The 25,811-nt window shown below is 40.3% G+C and overlaps 1 protein-coding gene across 1 annotated transcript in view; it reads right to left on the bottom strand.

Moving 5' to 3' along the window:
• SGIP1 (SH3GL interacting endocytic adaptor 1) overlaps positions 1-25,811 on the bottom strand; it is a gene marked incomplete at both ends in the record, with an annotated part of 146,597 nt that overhangs the window by 53,884 nt on the left and 66,902 nt on the right. Inside the window, 7 exons of the mRNA XM_080691438.1 lie at positions 6,582-6,641; positions 7,577-7,642; positions 11,328-11,454; positions 12,344-12,471; positions 18,728-19,219; positions 21,241-21,315; positions 24,706-24,798. Coding sequence (XP_080547564.1) covers positions 6,582-6,641; positions 7,577-7,642; positions 11,328-11,454; positions 12,344-12,471; positions 18,728-19,219; positions 21,241-21,315; positions 24,706-24,798 — 1,041 coding nt within the window. The remainder of the gene's footprint in view (positions 1-6,581; positions 6,642-7,576; positions 7,643-11,327; positions 11,455-12,343; positions 12,472-18,727; positions 19,220-21,240; positions 21,316-24,705; positions 24,799-25,811) is intronic.

The raw sequence follows: 25,811 nt of genomic DNA, 5'->3' as shown, positions 1-25,811 counted from the left end.
GTACCACCAAAACAAAACAAAAACAACAAAAAAAAACTAATGATTCTCCCACTGTAGCATTTGCTAAACAAGGCAATGAAAAAGTCCTTTATCTTTAACATCACCATTTCAAGCAGCTATAAATAGGCTGCAGAGAACAGAAGATACTAGGATTCAGTTTTTCTGGTTACTGAAGATTCTAATGGTCAAGGAGGTGTTAAGAGGATATAGGCCCTTTCCTTCCAAGTGATTAAAAGAATTAAAAACAGCTTGTGCTCAATATGGGCCAACAGCACCTTTTATTCAAGCCATGTTAGAATCTCTCTGTGGAAGCTTTGTCCTTCTGATTGGAAACAGCCTGAGCTTGTTTATCAGGGGTGATTTTTTTTTTATTGTGGAAGTCTGAATTCGTAGAACAATGCCAATCCACAGCAGATTTAAACATAGCTCAGGGAATACCCATAAACTTTGATGTTAGCAGGAGAAGAAAAATATAGGGAGACTGCTCAAATTAAAATTTAGTCTAGTTTCTTATGCTCAGACCAATGATGCTGCACGTCAAGAAAGGAACAAGTTGTTTACTCTAGGAAAACAAACTGAAGATCTTTCAAAAATAAGACAAGGACCAGATGAGCCATATCAGGAGTTTGTAGCCAGGTTATTACAAACTGCTAGTCAATTGATAAGCGACAGTGAAGCAGGGCTGTTGCTCGTAAAGTAATTAGCCTTTGAGAATGCTAATAGTGTTAAACTGCCTTACGCCCTTTTAGAAAGAAGAGACTTGCCTGATTACATTCAGTGATGTTCCAATATAGGACCTGCATATACACAGGGATTAGCTATGGCTGCAGCATTATAATGGAAAACTGTACAAGAAATCCACTTCCAACCACAAAAAATCGGGACCTGATAGTACAAAGACTGATAGTAACTGTATTTTGGACAAAGAACTGGTACACTCTTACGTTTTCCTAGGGATGTCAAGATGGGATGTCTGCAGTTGACACCCGTGGTTTTAGACAAGTAGTAACTGCTATTGAAGGCTTGGTCTTGTGGGGCCCTGGTTACCCAGGGAAAGGAGATAAAAATGTTAGCCCACTAATAATTTGTTTACTCAAAACTGATTCAACATGTAAAAATCAGTGTTAACTGGAGAAAATGTCTTACTGAAATACCTTTTACATGATACTCCCAATACCTTGTTAGAGACTCGGGACAAAGTGTGATGTCAGGACAAGTGAGAACATTTTTTCAGCAGAAGTGCACAATTTGCCTTTGAAAGGCACCCCCATTTAAGAGGCTGGTAGCCAATGTCGGGTAAGATTTCCTTGGGACAAGGAAACCTAAGACAGGATATACAGCTTAGCTCTGTATTATCCAAAGACGGGTAATCCTTGATACCTGAAGGAAACAACCTAAGGCAGGCACAGTCTTCTTTGAATATAAGTAGAAAGGGGGAATTGTCAAGAGCCATTAAGGCTTTCTTCTAGATGTTTCTGACTCGGCTGACTGTCCTTCACACAGAGTCAACAAGGCTTGGGGTCATGGAAAGTTTAGAATAAAGGGTCCGAGAGGATCAGATGGTGATGGCACAAGGGTACTAACTGACCTATCTGTAATGTTTTGTATTGGTCTTTATTGTATTTTGGTGTTGGTAGCACGAGGATGTTGACTGACCTGTGACTGTATAAATACCTCTGGAAAAACAAACCCAGCGTCAGCGCAATAGAGAAGACTGACAGAGGAGTAGTCATCGACCAGTAGGAAATATTGACCCAGGCTCAGGGATTGGCCAGTAGAAATAGTAGGCTGGCGCCCCCCACCATTAGAGTTAAAAAAAATAATTCTGAGAATCAAATTCTTAAAATCTTCATCCTCGCACCTCTCTTCAGAACTCGTACTTCTGCTGGCTGGCTCCAGCAAATTAGTATCGTTGTGGTGTGAATAACTTGACCTGTACACATCTTAAAGGATTTTCACTGTCAGTGTAGAGAAAGTTTTCTGTGATTGTAACTAATAACTAAGTACCCTGCTTGAAGCTTACAAATAACTTGCTTAAGGAGGTCAGATGTTTAAAATGCTCTTCAGAGAGACAACATAATTTCAGAGAAAACAATGCAGCTCATATTAAGGCTCTTCCAGAAACTTATCTTTCCACTCAGGTCTAATCTGAATAGAGAAAAGAACTTGGTGTGGGCCTGGCGGAGTGAGAATGGAAAGGACATGAGAACAGGTGTCCCAGCAGAGTCAAAGGCAAGTGGCAGGAAGTGAGAGCTGGAAGGCTAGGAGACGAGGGAACGCCACTGCTATTGCAAAGGCTGAATGAGATCATGGAGGCACAGTTGCTCAGGGAGAGCAGAGTGCTCACCAGCCAGGGGCCTGAGTTTACGCCTCACTCTGCCTCTGCCTGGCTGTGTGACCCTGTGACGGTTACTTTGGTTACCAGAATCTGTTTTCATCAATGAGCTGAGCTGATGAAGTGAGATCACAGATGTGAAGTACTCAGATGTTAGTGACCATTACTTATTGTGATTTCTCCAGGTCTCTTAAGATGCCCCGTTCTTTATTGTTTGCATACTACATCTCATTTATCTTCATTTACTGTGTCATAGATTTCTCCTGTTCACTATTGGAGAGTGCTCAGGACAGGGCTGGTGTACAAGAAATACTCAGTAACTACCTGGTGAATGAAAGATGCACTGCTTAATATAGTCCCTGGTATAAAAGGGTGACACATTGCTCACCATGAAACAGCAGAAGTGACATTGCCAATGGGAACCACTTCCAAGATGTGGCTAGAGGTGTAGGACACCCAGTGAATATTGGTTGGAGGTAAAGAAGTCGAGGCCTCGGAGCCCATGGACTGGATAGGGCATCCACACAGAACCTGTGTTGTGGATAATACTCGGCAGGGAGGCAGCGCAGAAGAGAGGAAGCTGCCAGCCTATAGTTAAATGTGGAGGAATGTGCCAAGGTCTAACAGTCACATACTCTATTTGTCATGGAAATATCTTTTCCTCCCACTTAGAATACTTGATAGCTTCAATAAGATATACCCTTGTGTGTTTAAAATGCCATTGCCATTTGTACCAAGGTCTTCTGAGATAGTTTTCATTTCATTGCCTAGCCTGGCCTCTAGTCTGCAATCCTTCTGCCTCAGCCTCTGGAATTGCTGGGTTTATGGGTATACACCACAGTGTCTGGTACTATAACCCATTAAGTTTGGAAGCTTAAAGTATCATGTTAGATGGAAATAAACTCACAAGCCAATGTTCACTAGTGGATTGGTTGGTTGGTGGCTCATATATTGAATGACTATAATGTCTAAATCACGGTAGGAACAAAAAGAACAAGGCAGGCTAAAGATATTTTTGTGTGCTTGTATGTGCGCTACTGGGAATTCAGGGGTCATTCTACCTCCAAGCTACACTCCCAGTCATATATTTATTTGAAAACGGTCTCAAGCCGGGCGTGGTGGTGCACAGGTGTAATCCCAGCATTCGGGAGGCTGAGACCGGAGGACCGCGATTTATGGACAGCCTCAGCTTAGTGAGGCCCTCGGCAACTTAGTGGGACCCTGTTTCAAAATAAAAAATAGGAAAATAGGGTAGGGGGCGTAGCTCGGAAGTTGAATGCCTCTGGGTTCCATCCTCAGACCCGCAAAAACAAAACAAAACACACAAAGATTCCACTAAGTTTTAGCTGAGCGGCTTGCTAAGTTGAACCTGAGATTCTCCTGCCTCAGCCATCATGCCTGACCCACGCTAAAATTTTGAACACTATAAGAATGCATTTAGAAATTAATAGTAATTGAAAAGTTATTTAGAATAAGTGAATATTTTCATCTTTTACATTCCCTGAATGAAGCACTAGAAATAATGATCAATGCTACTAATAACAAATGTGGGTAAAAACCACAGCGTCCCAGGAAAAGTCAGAAATGCTACTTAATAAAACATGTGGAATGAGTTGTTGGAGGTAGAGATGGGGCATCATTCTCAAGTATTTTTAAAGGTGGCCATCTTATGCCATTTTTCATTACTGTATAAAATTAAAACAAATTCCAGCTTGCACTGGCTAAAATATCAGACTATATAAATGATGAAAACAAACCTCCATTCTTAAAGCAGACGTTCTTGCTCGGGGCAATGTGTCATGTTTAGTTATTCCTAAAGCTTTTCTTGGTGTAAGGTTTAACATCTATCTTGGGCATTTCTCAGTGAGGTAAACAGAGATGCACACATTGATGCTATGGTGTTCATGTGGCCCCAGGAAGCCTCACCCATACTTTTTCCAAACTATATTCAGATGCCAATAACATAGTGCTAGATGTTCCAATTAATTTCCTTTGAAATTCTTTCTTGCATGACTTCTCTTGGCCCATATTGAGATGCTGAAGGAACTGGACTTTGCTTATGAGAACAGCGACACTAGGATTTTAGATCTCCACAGATATACTGACAGACATTACACACTTAAATGATGTAATGTTGTTCGGCATAGCTCTGGGATGCTTATAGTTGACTGATAAATGTCTCTATTGGTATCTTCAAAAAAGGTCCGTCAGCCGAGCGTGGTGGCACACCCTTGCAAACCAGCATTCGGGAGGCTGAGATCTGGAGGATCACGTTTTGCGGACAGCCTCAGCTATTTAGTGAGGCCCTCTGAAACTCAGTGAGGCCTGGTTTCAAAATAAAGAATAAAAAATAGGGCAGGGGGTGTAGCTCGGTGGTCAAATGCCCCTGGGTTCCAACCCCAGACCTGCAAATAAAAGTCTCTGTCCAAAAAGAGACATAAGAAAACTGAAGCAAAACAGAAAACATGCTCTAAGGCCAAAATAAACAAAAACCACAGAAAGAAAATCACCAAACCCAAGTGATCAGAGTTGCTTTGTAGGAGCCCAGAGTTACTTGAAGGTTGTCTTAGTGTAATACTTAATTGCCTCATTAAAACAGGATAAATGGGCTGGGCGTGGTGGCGCACGCTTGTAATCCCGGTGCTTGGGAGGCAGAGACAGGAGGATCGCGCAGGTTCGAAGCCAGCCGCAGCTGCGCACTGGCTTAGGAGATCCTGTTTCCAAATAAAAAGTATAAAAAGTAGGTCTGGGAGTGTAGTCCGGAGGTAGAAGGGCTTCCAGGAACCCCAGTACCACCAAAAAAAAAATAATAATAATAAATAAATAAAATAAATAAATGCCATGACCATACTGAACCAGAGAAAGGTCTTTTGCAGTTTTAGGTGCTTGGAGTATTTCAGGATTACCAGTTTATCCAGTTGTAGCTTCTTCCTTGAGATGTGCTGATTCATAAAAAGATGGCCAGGCATATTTTAATTTCTATCTGACTCAAAGGAAAAGTTCAGCAGGCCACAAGTTTGTGGACTCTGCATTTTGTTTATTATAAAATTAATGGCTTAAGGCAATAAAGCCCTTGATTTCATGTGGAAAATATGCATCCTTCCACGAAGACTCCATAGTCATCTGTCCTATCTAAACCAAGAAAAGGCTTCAAGGTATTTAGAAATTGAAATCAACCCATCTTTCAAGCAGCTATCCATACTCTGAGCTAAGGGCTTTCATATCCAGGGTCATTTTGCAAACAAAATTCACTGGAGAGAAACAGCCACAAGCATACAACTACATATCAGCTATTCTAGTTAAATCATACATCCAAGTTAGGAAAGTTATTGTTACTGTCATTCCACACAAGTTTAATTAAAGATTCATTTCTAAAGTAGAATACTTCTGGGCCAACTTTTAACCCTAGGATAAACTTAAACATTTAAAATCTTAGAAAACTAGGGGCTTCTGCAGTAAATTTACATGTAAGATGGTCCTCTAATTAGCTAAATTATTTTCCCCCACAACTAGTTTAAGGGGGCCATTTTGTCAAATAGCTGGTCAGTTAAGATGATTTAGAACTTAAATGTGAAACAGAAGAATGATCCTTAATGCAGCATATAGGAAATAACCAAACACTGAGCTCAGTAAGTTCACATTATGTTTATGCATATTTTCATTAATTTTCTGTAATGGTAAGTTCAATGATAGTTGCCCATTTTACTGAAGTCGTTCCATTGCAATTTCAGGAAATAAAGATCAAACCTATTGAAATACTCTTCCAAGTTTTTCTGATCTCTTGTTCAGTATACCTAGTCATAATATATTTACATACATATTTACAATTCTCAGTAATGGATGCTGTAACTGGAATGTTAATTATTGAATACAAGTTAAACAATACCAACCAAAATATCCTTATGTTTGTTGCATTGCATTTGCAAAAAAAAAAAAAAAAAAGTTAGGAAAGAGCCCTGGTTGACAGAGTTAAGTTCCTTGGCTGAGAAAAGTGCTGTTTCAGTTTTTAGCTGCAAATTCGCTTTAATTTGTTCATCATGAAAAATTGAAGATCACATACAAACCAAATTCATGTAATAGTCTCTTTAGTAGTCTATATTTTCTAAGTAGCCATAGCATTTTTTTTTTTTTTTTTATGTAGAAAGCAAGGCCAGAACAATTGGAGAGAACAGATTTTGAAATGCCGATGGGGGAGAAAGGACGAGGAGAGTATAAATTAGAATCTGGTATGCTATGTACTACTTACCTTCAAAAGTCAAATAAAACTTTCCTCTGTCAAACCAAACGAGGGAAGGCTGTTCATTCTCTGTATGGCCAGGAGTTGAAGCGGGATGGGGAAGGTTAAGGAGAGGGAGAGAGAAGGACACAATATGAGTTACAGAGCAGGTCATTAATCTCACTATGGGGAAGGGCGGAGGCACAGCATGCCATTAGCGTGCGGGCCGGGTGGGGGGAGGATGGGGAGGCTGGCAATCTGTTTTTTTTTTTATTTTTATTTTTAGTTGAGGAGACAGGAAGCAAAGCAAAGCTATGGAGGCCTAAGGGATGGTAAGGTTGTTGGTAGCTCGAGACCTGGTGCTTGTATGCATGGAGCAGAAGTCTTCCTGGCCATGCAGGGCTGTCAGCATATTTTAACTGCACTAATTTGGGCAAACTGTCATTGCTCTATCTGTCTTGTCTTTAATGTCATTCCCTTCTGCATTTCCAAAAAGATAAACTCGGAGTTATGAGTTGTATGAAACACAAGCTTGGCTTTCCAAAGACAACAGCAGTGCGTATCAACTTAAAGTTCATGGGAGATGTCACAGATCTTCCATCCCCTCTGCTGGAATGACCTTGGGCATCCAGATACAAACCACCTTTTGCCTCTGTACCCAAAAGACACAAGATTATGAAATGTTGCTCTGTTGTGTTGTAAATTAAAAGCGGTTCTTGGCTGTGTAATTCTGGGCAGTTAAATTATTCCTTCCTTTGAAAAGTCACAAAGCAATGGCATCTCACCTTTTTTGAACCTTTTCACTGAGAAACTGTCATGCAACCTGCTGCTTTTAAATACGTCCACTTAAATACGTTTTGGTGGCATGAGTTCCAAGATGAACAGTAAACGTACAGGGTGCATCTGAGAGGCACTGGACACTCATGAGGTGAGGAGCATGTCCATGGAGTTTCTAGCATTCGGATGGATAATGGCTTGGATTTTTAAAATCTAAGCATCTAGAGGTCACTCAGCTAGCACCATACCTGCAGGCGTGTCACAGCGCCTTTCAAACGAGGGCAGTTTGTCATAAAAAACATCATCTTCTGACACTACGAACCAAAGAAACATAAACGAATGGAAAACAAAAACACGAATACAAGTCCCAAATGAAGTCAAACAGCACACTTAAACTGATTGAAACTCAGGAATGATTTTCATGGAAAAAGGAAACAACTTAAGACACTGGGGTTGTGATTAAGCTCCAGAAAGTGATGTGCGTATTTGAGTCTATGAAGAGAAATTAAAAATTTAAAAAATGTCAGGTTTTAATTTCTGACTTTGGCAGAAGTCAATGCAAGGGAAGAAGTCATGCCCCACCTTCTCAGAGTTGTGAAAGGCACCATCATTTATAATTGACGTAGGCAAGCGTATTTCACTTCAATGCAATTCTCAAGTGGCCAGACATATGTCCATCAACAGGAGCCTCCTGACAGAGCCCTGACATGCTCACTCTTCTCAGAAAGAAACTAGTTTTTAGCATGACCATAAAAAGCAACAGTTTAAATCCAAGGTCTCTGCACGAACTATCCCATTTCAGCCTCATCAGAATCCAAATTCAATTTGCCTTGCACCTGCTTTTGATAGTTAAGGACTGTTAATTTTGAATTCCATCTTTGGCTATGGTACCCAGCTGTGGCTAAATGTCTTTGTAAATTGGTAACAACATTCAGAATGGATGCTCTGGGCCTCAACTGTTTCATACCCTTACAGTCTCTCCTCACCATCTAACAAATGCAGGTAATGGGCTTCTTACCATATGTGCAAGGCTTATCCTTTATTTTTTGTGCAGAATAATTAGCATTCATACAGGTCTTTTTTTTTTTTTTAGAAAGCTTATGATTTAGACTTGGTACCCACCTTGGAGGGGGGTATTTTAGACTTTTAAGTGATATGTTTTCATTACCAAATAAAATTTCTTTGGCTCAAAGTTCTGGACCAAGATAAGCATCAAAATCCATCTGATGCTTCCTTTGGTGCCCAGGGTTGGTTACTTTTCACTCATTACAGATTTCTGGGATATTAGAGATGCAAATGCAATTTAAAATATGTAATATATGATTAACAGTAATATTAACAGGATCTATCTTGTGGCTTTTTTTTTTTTTTTGCAGTGGTATCCTAGGGTAGATTTTGCAAATTAAAAAACTCCCCAAACACCTACAGAAATAAGAAACAATAAAAATGGGATATTTACTATTAGAGATAACTCTCCATTTTCTCTATGGTTCTTTCATTCTGTCTAGGTATTTGTTTCTTAGAATAACTTTAAACACCCTATCCTCTGAAAAATCATAGTACAGGTCCTATAATCTTTCTAGTACAAATAATTTACTGTATTCCATTGATTCTAAGAGCATTTTTCACATTCTGCTTAAAAGTGGAATGTGTTTTATAATATGGTAAGAAAGCACCTTAGCTGACAGCTTTCTTTTCTTTCAAGGTCACATAAAATGGTGCATTTTAAAATTGAGAATGTCTTAAATGCGTTAACATACAGCTGTGTAGAAGTCCTTTATAATTTGAATTTCTGTGACAACACACAGAAAGTTCTATTTTTTCATGTTATCAGATTTACTACTTTAAAACCACAGCTCTTATGAAAACATTTCATACTCAAAGCTGTGGTAATGGCTTAATGTCTCTGTAAACTGGTCACAGCATCCAGAAAGGAGGCCCGTTAGATGTATTCTATTATATAAATTGTGTAGAAAGTTTAGACTTGGCTCTGGTTCTTGAACAACTCTAAGCTTGGCTCACTGGAGGGAAATGTTGAGCCACCAATGTCAGGAAATTTGCAGCTGAAATGTTCACCTCCCCCAACTCCCAGCCATGTGACTATACTAAGTCGACATTCCAGGTCAGCCAGGGCTAGGCCCCTTGGTGCTGAACAGCCAAAGCACATCCTGCCCAGAAAGAGAAACAGCGACACACAAGAAGCTGCTGGTCAGTAGTCTAATGTATTTACTTCAGAGAAGTGGCTGTCAGGTGACCCGCAGCAGGAAGAAATAAAGAACAGGAGGGTGAGGAATTCAGTGGGCAGATGAAACCAAATAAAAATAACAACCCCCAACAGATGAAATCAGTGTGCTCTTCAGCCCTGAAGAAACGTGACCATTCTCTTATGTGACAATTTGTTTTAACCCCTCTGTGGTTCATCTTGAAAGAATTCATACTAGATATGTTAAGAACCAAAGTTGCTGTCCAGGACTGGAGATTTCTGCAGGGGAGGAGTATTGAAACACATTATCCAAAACAGGAACACAGTTCAAATTCCCCGGGTGGAGGTTTCTCTATGATTCACAGTTAGCTGAAAGAACATGGTAGGTGGTTCATCTGAGGCCACTGGGGGGCTGCTTTCGAGTGACAGTTTGCTTTTACTTTCCTCTAACCAACAAGGCAAGTCACGTGGAGCGGGTTGAACAAATGATCTTCAGAAACAAAACAGTATGGCAGGAGCTGGCGTGGGGGTGGGGTGGCTGCAGCAGTCAGGAGAGCAGAGATAGTTAAAAAACAAAACCAATGAGAAAATAGGAATTGAAAGGCAGGAAGCACCAAATTGCCCTAATTCATACAGACGAGGAACAGATGTGGCTATATACATAAAGGGAAATGTCTTTTAACCAATCTCATGAAATTGAATAACTGGCTACATTCTCACCAAGTTTAAAGGTTTTTTTTGGGGGATTGTCTGATTTAAAATATTTGCATGTGATAGTTAAAATTCCTTTAGAGGGCCTTCAGGGGCATACCTTAACCTATTTCTCTGGGAAAATAGGTCTTAAAAGCCCCAGGCTTTGATCAAGCTACGCCTTACATGGGCAAATCTGCAGTGTGCCTGTCCTTCAGCAGCAGGAGGGATTTATTTAGCTTTGGTTAGTGATACTCCTGAGCCGTGCGGGATGGGCCAGCTGATTTATATATGGAAGAACTTAAGTTCAGAGAGCAAAGGAGGACACAAAGAAGGGAGGCTGACCATGGGAAAAGAGGAAAGGGAGCGCCCCGGTCAGGGCACCATGCAATACAGGAGAGAGGCAGCAGGAGCTTTGGGAAGGTGGGAAGAGAGACCAGCCTTGGGAAGAGGGAAGATGCTAGAGGAAGCATTTCCACCCTGGGAACCATCGGCTGAGCAGCCATTCTCAAGTTTTTTTCATCATCGGGTAAGGAAAGAGACAAAGGCGTTCACTGAAAATGCCAGTAATGACTTATTTTTCTGGGAAAAAATGACCACACTGAAAAGCACTAGGAGAAAAATGTCAAATTTTGAGTCTCCCGATGCCAATGTTTCTACCATTTGTCAACCTCAGGACAAACAAAAATGACAAATGAAAGCTTCGAGAAAACAAAGTTCTCAACTTTGATTTCTAACATGGCACAGTTAGAATGGAAACATTTTCCCCCTCAAAGGAGATGATTTTTATTAGAAGAAATATCTAAGTTACAGGGCCTTCCCTGTTGGTTTCTCTTTACTTTTTGTGAATAGCTCTGTCTGGAGGAGCATAAGCCAGTCCCTGGAAAACACAGGTGTTGGCGGGTGTTTGTATTCATTTGTGGAGGTAAAATGCTTTACCTCCTTTGTTGAGAAAGTGCTTGTAAAAGGAGTCAGGTGATAGTAGCAAGACATACAGCAAAACAACTTGACCAGAAACATGGGGCTACGGGGGGAAATTCAGATCATAAAATTTAGCCAGTCAAAACCCACAAACAGATGAAAAGAGGATATAATTTTCTTTTTACCAACTGTGGGTGTGGTGGCTGCGCTCAGGGAATTGGTTGACGATATTGAAGAAGTGCTTTCAGCCCGGGCTAAGGGTGCTATCGGAGGAGGGCTAGAAGAATGTATGGGTGGGCTAAAGGGTCTGGACTGTAGGGAGAAGAAAAGAGATGAAAAAGTTAGTCACACAGCTTGTACTTTGTTTTCATATTTGTAATGTCTCCCAGCCCCTGATACAACTTAGGTTCCTAAAGGCATGCAAAGGGCCTCATTTTTACATAGAAGTGGATTCTAGCTATGGAGTGGAGTTGGAGGGACCGTATCAACCATAGCACACTGAACTCAATGGTCACCTTCGAGTTAAAGAAGCTGGGGTTTGGGATGAGGTTTCAAAAGTCCACAGGGACTGAGCACGAAATACTGTTTAAGAGCCCATACCCATCTGAAGATGTTTAAATCAAAATACTGGACTGCGCTAGCCAAGTATTATGGATATCATCGGTCTGTGACTTCCGTGTACAGACGCCAACAGAATTGACCTCTGCCACATTCTCTTGTTTGTACAGAATGCTTTCCACCTGTCAGCCTTAAACTATGATGTGAGAAATTTCTGCAACAAGTTCACTGGGCCACCACTTCCAATTATCTACCCATATTCTAGGGTCAGAAACCAGTCCTTGTATTGCTTGGAGTTGTCCACATATCAGATAAAATATTGCAAAGGGAAACACCTTTCTAAAGGGTTTAGCACGGCTGAAAGTTTGTTTGCATCCCATCCCCATAGAGGGGGCAAGGGCCCAAACATCCTGTTCCTATCATGTTAGACCTTGGTTTGAATGATGGTGGAGGTCTGAGGAGGGTTGACATGTATGCCCATACTGCAGTGATTGTCTTTCAGATGCCACTCAGAAGGGTCATTTGTACAAGAGTTCTAATGCTTACACCCGAAGAAGCTGAGATGTCCTGTATTAAAAGCATTTTGAGGTCATTTGCTGTTCTCACCATCATTCCTAAGCAAACCTGGGCAGAGGCAACATACCACATCTCCAACTCCAGGCTTTCCTGGGGGCAGCTTTGGCCGAGATGGAGGCCGGGGAGGAGGTGGAGGTGGAGTGGTACTGCTGCAGGGAACCAAGGGCGTGGCAGGTCGAGCAGGAGATGATGCACCTAGAAAACAGGCCAGTGTTAGAGCTGGAATCACAGGTGACAGAGCGCTGTCATCACAGTACAGGGCCAGTCTTGAGCACGTTGTTTCTAGCAGTTACTAAACACTGCAACACGCATTTTTTTTAACAGAAAAAAATTATTCAGTTGAATTATGGTTGATGGCAGAAGCTGAAGCTTATTACCTTCTTTTGTCATGTGACACCCAGGGAAAGGTAAATCCTCTCATTCCTCTGATAAGGTGATTTCTTATGACTCTTGGCTTGGTGGTACATACTCACATATACACTAAATTTATGGTAAGATTCTCTCCATTTTTGATTACTAACTTTATTTTTCAAGATAAAAAAGTTTAGAGCTTGAAGATTTTTTTTACACACTAGATTTTTCTATTTTTAATCAGGATGAGAGAATTATGCTTTTGACTCTAAGTTAAAATACAAGACCTATATCAGGACAAAGGACAAAATTTAAAAAGTAAATTAAATGTTGCATGGGTACTTTGTGCTTTGAACCTTAACAGAAACATACCAAATTTAGAGGTTTTATTTTGTGAAGGGGCCTGCTTGATAATCCATGTAGAATTTGCCTGTAATGATTTTTGAGCAATCCTGTTGGATTTACTTTTCTGGCTGTCCATGACAAGCGTATGGAACACAAGATGACACACGGAAGCTGGCATGCACACCAATCAGCACACCAGTGGGGTCTCACGCTCAGGGTCTGTCTTCAGTCATAAGTCTGGGATGCACGGGGAAGCTACTTGGCTAAAAACTTTAGGAAAGTTAAATCAAAATTCAAGCAGTTCTTGTGCAAAAGCTTTGTTCCTCTGGTTAAAAACACAGGCTAACAAATTATCCTAAGAAAATTAGAAGAAATCCTACCTCAAGACAATATCCACCCTTTTCTCCCTGTATCTTCCACTCCACTTGCTGTCTTCCTCCCAAACACCATGACACTGTGGTCGCTGCAGTCCTAGACTATTGCCTTTCTCTACATGTTTGGATTCTCAAAGACCTTTGAAGTTGAGCAACAATTTCCCCTCATCTCAGAGTCAGTCCTAATCTTAGGAAAGTCCCTGGGGTCAACCTTGCTTCTCTTGTTCAGACAATACGGAGTGTGTTTCTCTGCACTGTTTATTCTGAGCATAATTGCATTAATGTAACACCCTACTGATTATTACTGCCACTTCCTCTGTTCTTACTTGTCTTCCCTATAACCACCTACTGTATTCTTTCTTTTACCATACTCTAGCTTTTTATTTTGTTGGGCCAGGATCTATGCTGGGTGCTTTAGGTGAAGTTCCTGATCCCCAGAGTAAGTGTTGAGGGTAGGTATTAGTATCTTAATGGAAACTGAAGCTCAGGAAGAGTAATTTGTCCAAGATCATAGTACTCAAATGGTGTTAACTTCAAAGCCCAAGCTTTTAAGTCTCCTGTCACGTTGACAGATCATGGAGTCTCACATTGTGTATAAAATCTGTTTTCACATGGTCATCTTGCACACATCTTTCTCACTAAAGGGCTTTGGATAACGTTCTTTGTTAAAAAGTGGGGTATAGCTGGGCATGGTGGCATATGCCTGCAATCCCAGTACTTGGGAGGCTGATACAGGAGAATTGTAGGTTTGAAGCCAGTCTCAGTAACTTAGAGAAGCCCTCAGCAACTTACTGAGATCCTATTTCAAAATAAAAGTAAAAAGATCTGGGGGTATAGATTAAAAGTAGAATGCCTGTGGGTTTAATCTCCAGTACCAAAATAGTATGTTTTGATGTCCCACTACAAAGTTTTGAGTATTGTTAGTTGATTTACACCTAGGATGTTTTCAGAAGATTGAAGTAACAGCATAGGGATGAAAAACAAGCCTTCATGAGGTCTTGTCAGGAAGCTTCATGGGACTTTCTTTGGTGGTGGGAGAGGGTGTTCTATTCAGTTTTGCCAAAACCTTGCAATTGGGTTGGCACCAAAGAAGTATCCATAGGTCTACTTTTAAGAACTAGTCTTGTAAATGAATCTTAGGAAAAGGTCAGCTGTTTATCCTTTACCTACAGGATTCAGAAGAGACAATCACCCCTTTCAGTAATGCTAGGAAATTTTGAAGGCCTGTCATCAAGGTAGTGTGAAATATTGGAAAGTGCTGGATGGAAAGTCTAGTGGTCTGTTTTTTTAGGTGTAGGATCTGCACCGGTCTGAGCCTGAACTTCCTCATTAAAAAAAAAAAATTGTTATATCATACAGTCAAAACTGAAATTCTTATAAATGTGTTTGCTCAGCTATAACATGCTACACAAATAGAAGGCAATTCATATTGATTAATGAAGAATTGTCTCTTAGCTAGGTGTGGTGGCATAGGCCTGTAATTTCAGTACTTGGGAGGCTGAGACAGGAGGACCACAGGTTCCAGGACGGCCTCAGCAGTGGAGTGAGACTCTCAGAAACCTACATAGATTGTTTTTTTTTTTAAAAAAAAAAGGCTGGGGGTGTAGGTTGGAGTTAGAATGGGGCAACAATTAAAATTGTAGGATAACATTCCTACAACCCTTTTCTCACTCTTTGGTTTTAAATTATACTTTTCATTTCCCCCTCAAATAATTATTTCCAAGAACACTGTAAAATAAGTTGGCCAATACTCCTGATGAAGGTTTAACTTAAAAGCCCACACAACCACTGATTTTGTGAACCAAGAAAGCTGGCAACCATTGACATAGTTCCTCTGGTAACCTGTGCAAACCTCACATCTACAGCTGTCTTATGTGTCTGTGTGGTGGGGGGAAGTGGAGGCAGCTTGGGGTGGGTGAGTGGCAGAGCCACAAAATCCAACAGCTGCTGTGGGGCCAGATCCTGGCTCTGCTATTCACGAGCTTTGTGATGGTGGCCACGTCACCTCTGAGCTTCCGTTTCCTTATTAGCAAACTGAGGCTAATACACCAATGTTATTGGAGGAATCAAGTGAATCAAAACACATGCACTTTGAAATATGCAAAAGACCACCTTTTCCAAACTGTTTCTTAAAATACGATTATACCATATCCTTGACAAAAGTATTGTGTATGGAAATAATAAACTATGATCTTTTTTGGTAACAAGAACATTAAACTCTAAAAGAGTACTCCTCATTAAATCTTTCTATGATGTAAACGTTCATACCAGCACTGTCTAGTAAGATGGCCACTAGCCACATGTGGCTGTTGAGCACCTGAACCATGGTTCTGTGTCTAAAGTACTGACTCTTTGCATTCCTTTTAGCTTATTACAATTACAATTAAAATTGACTCCTGTATTGGACATTATTGCTCAAAGACTTGCCCTTAGGAAATATTTTTTCAACCTTAGGTAACTCAAACTGTGTGTGTGTGAATAAGATGGACATCTTTTAAAATTAGTCTCCTGAGTTGGAAAATGTTGCTCTGAACAGTCTCATTTGACTAACTGATCTCTATCCTAGTACCCCAATCTACTGAAGGCCAGCAAAACTTTCCTCCTGTCCCCTGGTATATAAATCCACATGGGAGAAGAAATAGTCTCTGCCAAGAACCAGCCTCTGCATTGCGATGAAGCGGTGTTCTGGCCAAACTAGATATTCATAACTTTCTGCCATAAGGAAATTAAAGTTCTTGGAGCAAATTCATTTCTAACAGCTTTTCAACAGCAGGTAACTTTTCTGCTTCTCAAGGCTTTCCCAAGGTGCTGTCTATTCCTGGTCAGGGACAGCCACCTGCACTGTGAGCATAAGGATATCCACTTACATACAGTTTGAGCAACACAGGAAAATTTAGTCTCATCAGTCTAAATGCTATAAAAAGAAGGTAATGAGAAGCATTGTTTATCTTTGAAATATGAGGCTTTATTCTGTTGTAACTCAAAAGTTACGTGTGTGTAGGGGGTCTTGGGATTGAAACCATGGCTGTTCTGAGTGACATCTCCAGCCACATTTATTTTGAAACAGGGTCTCAGTAAGTTGTGGAGGGCCTAAGTTGCTGAGACTGGCTACGAACTTGCAATCCTCCTATCTTGGTCTCCTAAGTCCTGGTATTACAAGTATGCATCTCTATGCCTGGCTCAGAATTTACATTTCTGACAGTTTGCATATCAATAAAAGATTAGGCAGCAAATAAACTGGGACTTAAGGAGATAATCATGCAAAGTTTTATTTATGGGCTTTGCTGGACAAGTTCAATCTTCCTCTTAGAAATCCAATTCTTTAATGCCAGCAAAGTATAGCTTTTTTCATTTGAACTAAATCAATAGTCTTTACTGATAATGATGTAAGATAATTTCAAATAAGGGCATAAGAGCTAACCATTAAATAACAACCAAACTCTCAAAGATCCCAGAAAGAAAACAAAAGCTGCTCGCTTCTTTAGCTGAGTGTTCAATTCAAGAACACAGTGATCTCCCAGAGCTTTGTGAAAGGTGATGGAGCCAAAGTTGAGAAAGTTGCCCTGTCCTCATCCCAACTAAAGATGTGTGGGCATCATGGCCCACCACTGGAGAGGAGTAGGCATTCCCAAAACATCCTTTCAGGATACCGGGAAGCTGGCCTAGGAAAGTCCTGTAGAAAACAACAGAGGCACAACCTTCACTTAAGTGTGCATCTAATTTCTTTGGGTTTGTCCTCTGAAGGCTGAACACAGCAACCTTTTGTTTTATAGATAACTACTGAAATTTGTATCTCAGAAAAGAATTATTAAAAAAAAAAACAGAAGCACAGAGGTAGTTGTCTAGAACTAGAAGAGCACAGTACCCTTTGAAAACAGATTTTAATGATCTTGTGAATACACTGAGCAATATAGGTGGGTGTTGGTGGTCAAATAAGATTGGGGTATTTTGTGACTCAACTTTTACAAAAGTGCTGGGAAGGTGTAGCAGTAAGAGCCAGATTCAGGATCAGACAGGCATCTAGCTGTGTAAACCTGGGTCACTAGGATGCAATAATGTATTTTAAAGCACGTGGCATGGTGCTTAGCAGGACATGAAACTTAATTCTTATTGCAGACAAAATAAAGGGATCTGGAAGCTCTGACAACAAAACTTGCTCATTTTATTTAATGCTATATTTGTCAAACTTATTTGAGTATTGAGTATCTTTCCTTTTGGAGGGGACAACACCCAGGGGACACACTTGATGATATAAAGCATCAGTTTTTAGTATGGTTTAGGTGGATCCCCTTGGGTGCACTTGCTTTAGAAACCAGAGGCATTTGTAAATGCAGAGCAAGCATGGAAGACATTCCAGGAAAAGAGGGAGAGAGAAAGCAGAGACAAGTGAACCCTAGGCTAGAGACAAGCGCCTTCCCTTCCTGTTTCTCCCTAGCTCTAAATATTCCATACACAGTTGCCTCACTTATGAAACCTTCTAGAAGGTGCCTAAACTGAATCTACCCCCATACATAGGGGAGGCACTGAGGGTCTCCCTACATAAAACTGAGCAGCAGTGAAATGAATGATAGGAAAAAGACACATGTAAAATCTTGATTTCTTCATTATGCATGGCTAGGGCTCCCATCCTTACATAGTTAAGGAAACACAAAACGCAGCTTTGAATAAGGAAAACAAAAGAAGGATCAAAGTCAATGTGAGAATTTGCATCCAGGGTCTCAAAGTACATATCTGACAGATGTTCCCATATTTGTCGCCCTCTTTAGAGTCACCCTGTGGCCTATGAGGATGTCCGAGGGTGAGATCAGAACAGGTTTGTCTCTGGTGGTAGATCAATTAGGTCGTGTGTGTGTGTGTGTGTGTGTGTGTGTGTGTGTGTGTGTGTTCTCTAAAAATTTCTTTCAAATCTTACATATCTTTTCTAAAGAAATTAGAGTTAAGATAGTTCTCTCACCTAGTAAAAAGAGGAAAAAACAAAATTCTCCTTTCCCCACATTGACCTACAAAACTTAGGGCCCCTTTTGAGGTATCTGACAAGAAAATCAGACTTCTGACCTATAAACCACTCTGTGATAGCTGTCTTTTTAGGACCTTCCTGAATTTCAAACAATGATACCACAGTTTCATTTTAAAAACTCTGCCTCCTGACTGCAGGGTGGAGGGCTGGGAGTGCCAGGCAGAACACATCCACAGACTTCACTATGACTGCGAGCATTTGATGGACGCGAGGACATGCCATGGGGCCACAGGACGCCCAGACCAAGGGAGGAATGGCTGAAGCTCTAAAGCCAACTGCCAGGCAGAAGGAGGGTGTCGCTCACACTGAAGCAGCCACGGCCATTCCCCGGCACAACGAAGCACACTCAGACAGGAAGACGTACCACTGGCGGTCCCCGTACCACTGCCTGAGCCAGGTCCGGGGGATGAAACCACAGTCCTGTAGGTGGGTGGTGGTGGGGGAGGTGGAGTTGCTCTCTGTCCCAACCCAAAATCTTTAGGAGATGAGATTGTTTCTAAGTAATCATCTTTAATGAAGGTCTGCTCGGCAACTTTCTTCTGGACTTCTTCTAAATTGAGCGGAGATGGTACATTGCGCTGAGGCCCGGGAGGACCTGTGGGGCCTGGGGGGCCGGAAGGGCCTGGAGTTGGGGAGTCGGCTGGGTTGTCTGATGCCGCCGGTGGGGATGCCACCTTTTCTCTTGGAGTTAACTCTGGAGTAACATGTTCCGGGGATGTATCAGAAAAATGGACCCACTTTTCTTCAGTGTTAACGGCCACGGACTTGGGGGACAGCACTGGGCCAAAAATGCTGTCCAAGTCATTGATGGATGGTAGTTTTTCAATTTTGGCCTCTGTGGCTGACTGGTCACTTCCTGTGGTCAAAGTAGTTGATTTTAAGCTTTAATTGGCTTTGATAGTATTCCTATGGGGGTATAGGGGTGAGGCAAAGCCTGGTAAGCACATTGCCTCTTGAGGTGCCTCAGTGGGCTCATTTCAGTGTGAAAATATCTTGAGTGGATGAGGAAGGGAGGGCAACAGAGCCCCCCACTTCCATAATGTGAGCACTGTCACTTTATGCTATTCGCTCTCTTGCAGTGACTACCATTGGCCACTTGACTACTACTTAAAGCATGAGGCATGACATTGCTCTGAGGCTGCTCACAATAAACCATGGTCATAGTTTTGAGATGGTGTTGGGCTTACCAAGAAGTATGGGCTCTGGAAGTGCAAATTCCAAGAGGGGTTTCATATCTGAAAACATGGCCTACTGAAATACACACAACACAACTGACAAAGGATTGAGCACTAGAATTTACCCTCATAAAGCTGGTATACTCTACAGTGTTAAATAGAAATGTTTGGAAAAACATATGATAAAATGTGAGCTTAAAGGGCATCATATTTAGCTATAGATCCTCTACGTTAAATACAACAGAAACAGTACAAAAATCATTTAAAGAGATATCCCTACACAAATGTTTACAAACACACACATACCCCACACACAACACATACATAGGTTACTGAGAAGTCATTTGCTAATTAGAACTATTACATATATTACTAAACAAATCATAAAAGCATTATTGTGATTCATCTTATTGAGTCTAACCTGTTAACATCAGATAGAACTATGATATATCTCTACCTGAAGTCACAATACACAAGTCTTTTTTGTTTAAACTTTAGCACCAGCTATGTTTTTAATTCATATAAATAATAGAAAAAATAAAAATGGTCTTCTACAGATTGGCATGGAATACTTGATAACAACAATCTAAGGCTATTCAAATGATAAATCATTAAATAATTGGAAGCCATGACCAGAAGCTACTTTACTTTTAAATAACTCTCGGATTATATGAACTGGCTTGGTATTTTCATATTTATAGTTCGAAAAGAATTAAGCCTTGGGGCTACAGATAAATGAAGTAGCATTTTGCATGGTACATGATATTTACAATTTCATTGCTGGTAGGTTTATTTATATCTAATATAACTTATGGAAATACAGAGGTCCAAATAGCTTGAACTTGCAAACATCTGTACTTATGAGACTCTGGATGATTCTCTTGGGTTTGAGTCAACATAAATTTCATAAATGACTGTGTCTTGCTTTCTCCTTTGTTGATAAATACCCTGCTCTGTACCTATCAAACGCACCAGGCTGCATCAATAACTAAGGATGAAACAGCTACAGAATTCCAAAGACGATGAAGAACCACATTCTAGGGCCCAGATAAATAAAATAACCATTTCTATTACTTTTGACTTGCTAGTCCAATAAGATCTGGCAGATTAAAAATGATATAATACATAGTATTGATTCTAATAGAAGGCAAAGATGTGCCTTAGAAATTATCTAAAAGGATGCAGAAATTCCTTGCCATCTTATTTTTGTTATCTCTTTGCCACAAGGTAGTAAATGAATGGCTACTGGGGAAAAATTCCCACCAACAGTAGACTGCTCATTCTGAGAACCATTTCGTGTCTTTTATAGAGTAGGCAGTTTTAGATTTAGCAAAAGTTTCATTGGTTCTCGAAAAAGAATCCAAATTATGCCTTGAGACTATTAATTTTTCAATCATTAAAATGAGATCCAATGAAGTGAGCAGTCAGATAACTTTTCATATTGAGATTTTTTTCTTTTATATTATAAGTAAATGTGGTACTTATCTATATGAAAAATTAAAGTTGTTTTTGGTGAAACCTAGAAGTGGCACTTTAAAATACGGTTGCACAATAAATTGTAATAGAAGTAAAATGAAATGCCAACATTGTACCATTTTACTGTAGACTACAATTCCCAAAACATCAGGGCATGTTGAAGTCCAGGGCCATGTTTCTGCCAATCATCTCAGATGAGAAAAAAGAAAAACACCCTAAAGTTTACCTGGTCCAACTGTTAAGGGGGAGCCTGTTCGAGGTGGGGTGGCTGGTACATTTTTTGGAGGCAGTGGTGGAGGGGCTGCAGAGAGAACAGAAGCCAAGCATTATTGATCATGTTCTTCCTAAACTACAGACAGTAGATAAGCAGGATTAGAGCTTTCACTTCTATATTTTATATTGGAAAGAGAATAGCCACTAATAGTTTAAAAATTTTAAAAGTTTGAAATCAAGAAACCAAAGCAAGACCCATTCAGATGTCTCTATGAGACAAGAGTTTGTCAAAGGAATGTCAGACAATAACAGTAACATCAATGTTTTATTAATTTAAATATCATTTAGCAAACCTCAAGCCATAATCAAGACTCACCTCCCACTAGGAATTAGGGACATTGGGTTATATGAAAATCCTCAGTACTCAGGGAATTTATGACTGATAATAAATATGTTAACAGTTAAAGTAGAAAAGGTATCAGGTCTAGTTGGGGCTTATGTGAGGGTTTTTTAAATCCAGTCTGGATTTTATTGTCTAGAATGAAACTAGGAAGGTTTCTAAAAGTTATATATCTTAATTTAGTATATATCTGAAGGTAGGAAGCAAAGTGATGTGGATCAAAGAAGAAAGAATAGATTCCACTGGTAAAATTTACAGACAAAAGAAAAATCCTGAGATAGAAAAAGCACATTATGGCTGGGACTAGGAGAGTCACTCTTCTGAACTGGGCTTGACACTTTGTGGACAAGGTTAGGTTAATTACTGTTTCAACAAGTACATTTTTTTTTCTGTAAATGTATGTTTTCTTTCTGGTCATATCTAATAGGTTCAAATTTGGCAATTTTATAAACCTTCCCAAGGCTCAGGTGTGAAGCTGAATGTGGTCCCATATTTCATATCCTAACATGACTGTCTCCAACTGTACTCATTCAGAAGAGCCTCCTTCATTTCTCCTATTTCCTCAATCCCCATCCCACACATATTTTATGTATTTGTTTTTAAATAGCACCTTGTCTTTTTGTACAATAACCATGACTAACAGCCATTCTCCAAAAGCCTAAGAGCGTGTGGTTCTTAAACTGAGTTATGAGCTGCTGAAGACGAGGTCTCAAGTGTATCATATTTTTTCACAGAAGGTAAGAGCCAATCAGAATCTCTGCTCCTTAGTAACAATCTCTATCAAAAGTTAATCAAGAACTGGGCATGGTAGTGCATGCTTGTAATCCCAGTACTTGGGAGGCTGAGACAGAAGGATCTGGGTTCGTGGGCCAGCCTTAGCTCTTAGGCCCTCCACAACTTAGACTCTGTTTCAAAATAAAAAAATAGGGTTGGGATATAACTTGGACATAGAATGCCCCTGGGTTCCATACCCAGTACTGCAAAAAAAAAAGTAAGATTATAATCAACAAAGCATATAAAGCAAGAAAACTACAGTGTGGCTGAATATAAGAAACTCAACAACCTAAAACAGTCAACCTATGCCGCTACAAAACTAGCAGAATTTTGCAGAACAAAATGAGCAGTTACACAATACCCATCAATTAGACAACAGCTTCTGCTGTGCTAAGCACAACCACAGCACATAAAACTCACAATTCTGTAATATTGATCGTACTCTTTCAACCAATACCTCATCTACACAACCATTTACTCTTGATGTTTAGGAAGGGATTTCTAGGAATCATTCATATTACTCAGGTCTGTAAAGAAAGCTTTTCAAGGAAGTTGTTAGGGCTCTTTCACTGGATTTGTTTCTCAATAAACTTGGAGAAACATCTGAAACCAGGCTATTATGTTTCAAGTCCTTTCAGATACATCTTTCAAAGTTCAGAAGTTTAAAAGAGTTTATGATGCTCTTTTTCCTATCCTGTTCTTGAGAGAAATATTCTTGGAAAGGCTGGATCATGTGGTTTTATAGCAATAACATCTCCAACAAATAACCTCTGGCCTTTGAATATGAATCCTCTTGGCTTATCCCTCTGATCATTTTTAGGCACCAAAGAGCAAAGCCCTGGGCACGTTGAACTGGAAAAGTATTAGTTGGTCTGTATGTGAGCCTCAGAGTAAAATTACCCTCATCCCCCCAAAACCTTTTTCTCAAGAGCCAGTCCTCTTAGTTTATGCATGCTTGCCGTGTGCAAATCTACTGAAGAGAATTTACTAAGTCCATCAAATAGATGCGCTTTGACCAAGTGAGCAAACACAGTTCAAATTGTCCAACCCACCACAGGTGAAGGGTTAAAAATATCTTCAGGAGCTGGGCGTGGTTGTGCATGCTTGTAATCCCAGTACTTGGGAGGCTGAGACAGGAGGATAGAATGTTCATGACCAGCCTCAGCTACTTAGTGAAGCCTAAGCCTACACAACTTTGTGAGACCCTGTTTGAAAATAAGAAATTGGATGCTCTGTAATACGCGGAAGCTAGGGAGAAAACGGGTCATAGGAGGAACTCGAAGGAGATACTATAGATGAGCAAATAAGGCCACCTAACTGAGGAGATGAGGGAGGGAAAAGGGAAATTCTCTAATCATGATGTATTTTAACATATCAATGTCAGTTATTAAGCCAAACATGAGAAGGAGGGAGGGGAAGGAAATGGGGCAAGAATTGGGTAAGGCCTAATTGGGTTATGTGTACATGTATGTCTCCACCATTTTGTACCCATTAAGATGTGTGACTATGATGTACCAATAAAAAATTTAAAGGATAAAAATAGGGCTGGGGGTGTAGCTCAGAGCTAGAATGCCCATGGGTTCAATCCCCAGTACCACAAAAGAAAAAACAAGATCTTCCTTTTCTAGCTGCCTGAGTATGCTGGAATAGCAAGCTGATGGCTGTTTTGACATAGATTTACCATACAGCCTTCCTGACCTGTGCTGCCTTGGTCGTTCTGTATGCAGACCTAGCAGAGCCCATGTATTGATAGCCCAGTGCTTAGAACACAGTCGGTTCTTCATCTCACTTGCTTCTCAATGTCTTACTTGCTTCTCACGCTTACATTTGAAATTAAGGAATAAGTGAATGAAGATGTGGGATGTCAGAGTTTTGATTCAGTTAATTTTGTTTCATTTTATTATTCCTGCTTAGATAAGCTGCCTAGGACTTTTTAATTCTAAAGCTGGTTAGAAGCCAGGCATATGGTATACACTTGCAATCCCAATACTTGGCAAACTGAGATAAGAAGATCATAGGGGTGAGGTCAGCCTCAGCAACTTTAAGAGACCCTCAGAAACTAATCCAAGCAATGTTTTGAAATAAAAAAAATATATAAAATAGGGCTGGGGGTGTAACTTTGGAGGTAGAATACCTCTGGGTTAAATCTCCAGGACCAAAATAAAACAGTTTGAATAACAATGTCTTTTCTTAATATTGTATATTTCAAACATTGCTTATGTACTTTCTAGGAGTTACCTAATTTCACGATGCAGACAGTAAAATGAGTCATCTTTTTCCAGACAGAGTAGACACATAACTTACTTCCAGTGGGAAAAGGCCTTGTCAACTTTGGCGACTCCGTGCTTGGATTCATTGGCTGGCCTGAACCCCAAATCTCAGGCTGATCTAAAGGAGCTGGAAACAAAAAGAATTTTTCAGGGTAAGTTAAGAGCCCCCCCGCCCCCGATTTTAGAACTTAAAATTTTAATTTATAGTTGAGTTTTACAAAATTATCTCCACCTTGCCTTATACTGGAGAATGAATTTAGCAATGTGCTGCTCCTCATTCTTTTCCAGAAGAGACCAGAAATAGAAGTGTGGTGTGTGGGGGTAGGAGGGGTGTCTGTGTGTGTACATATAGCTAAATAAGAACTTCCAAAATAGAACCTGCATTTTTCTTTCTGATCGGTCACTTCAGGACATTCAGACTATCGACACACACACTGGCTCTGCTTCTCATGACCTTTTGAAAATCCAGGCATTATTTCCATAGACATCAGTTTTCATGTAAGTAGGTATATTTACATCATTGTGGATAGCCTTCAAAACTGAATGCCTGTTTTCTGTGTAGTGGTTTCTATCTTTAAACTGTCTTCTAGGGTTTTTTAATAAACCCTTTACAGCATCATAAAGACAAATATTAAGCCAGGCGTGATGGCTTATGCTTATAATCCCAGTACTTGGAAGCTGAGATAGGAGGATCACAGGTTCGAAGCCAGTCTCAGCAGCTTAGTGAGGCTCTCTCCCAGCAACTAGGGGTTCTTAGTTATAGACATCTAAGTCCCTGAAGGAATATTTAGGGATGTTCTTTGTTTTCCTAATAATCATTGAAAATACTCTGTGGCTGACTCTTATTTCCTAGATCTAGTCTCTTTCTCTATAGTTAGAGTTTCAGTTGACCACATGGCACTAAATTTCTTTGGTAGTGATGTGGTTCTCTTTTGGATGACAATTAGCAGTGAATTCTGTTCTCCCCCCACCCCTTTGTTCTGATCGGGAGAAGAGAACTGCAGAAGCTTTCTTGGACTCAGAAATAAAGGTAACTTAAGAATGTCAGAATGACCCTATCCATCCTGGATTGCTCACTTCTGGACTGCTCATGCGAAGAAAATAGAATTCTATCTTGTTTAATTTATTGTATTAAGTCTG

The sequence above is a fragment of the Muscardinus avellanarius genome (assembly GCF_963383645.1).
Source record: "Muscardinus avellanarius genome assembly, chromosome: 3".
Lineage (NCBI taxonomy): Eukaryota > Metazoa > Chordata > Mammalia > Rodentia > Gliridae > Muscardinus > Muscardinus avellanarius.
Note: the sequence above shows the minus strand (reverse complement) of the source record. Positions and strands in the feature narration are given on the sequence as shown.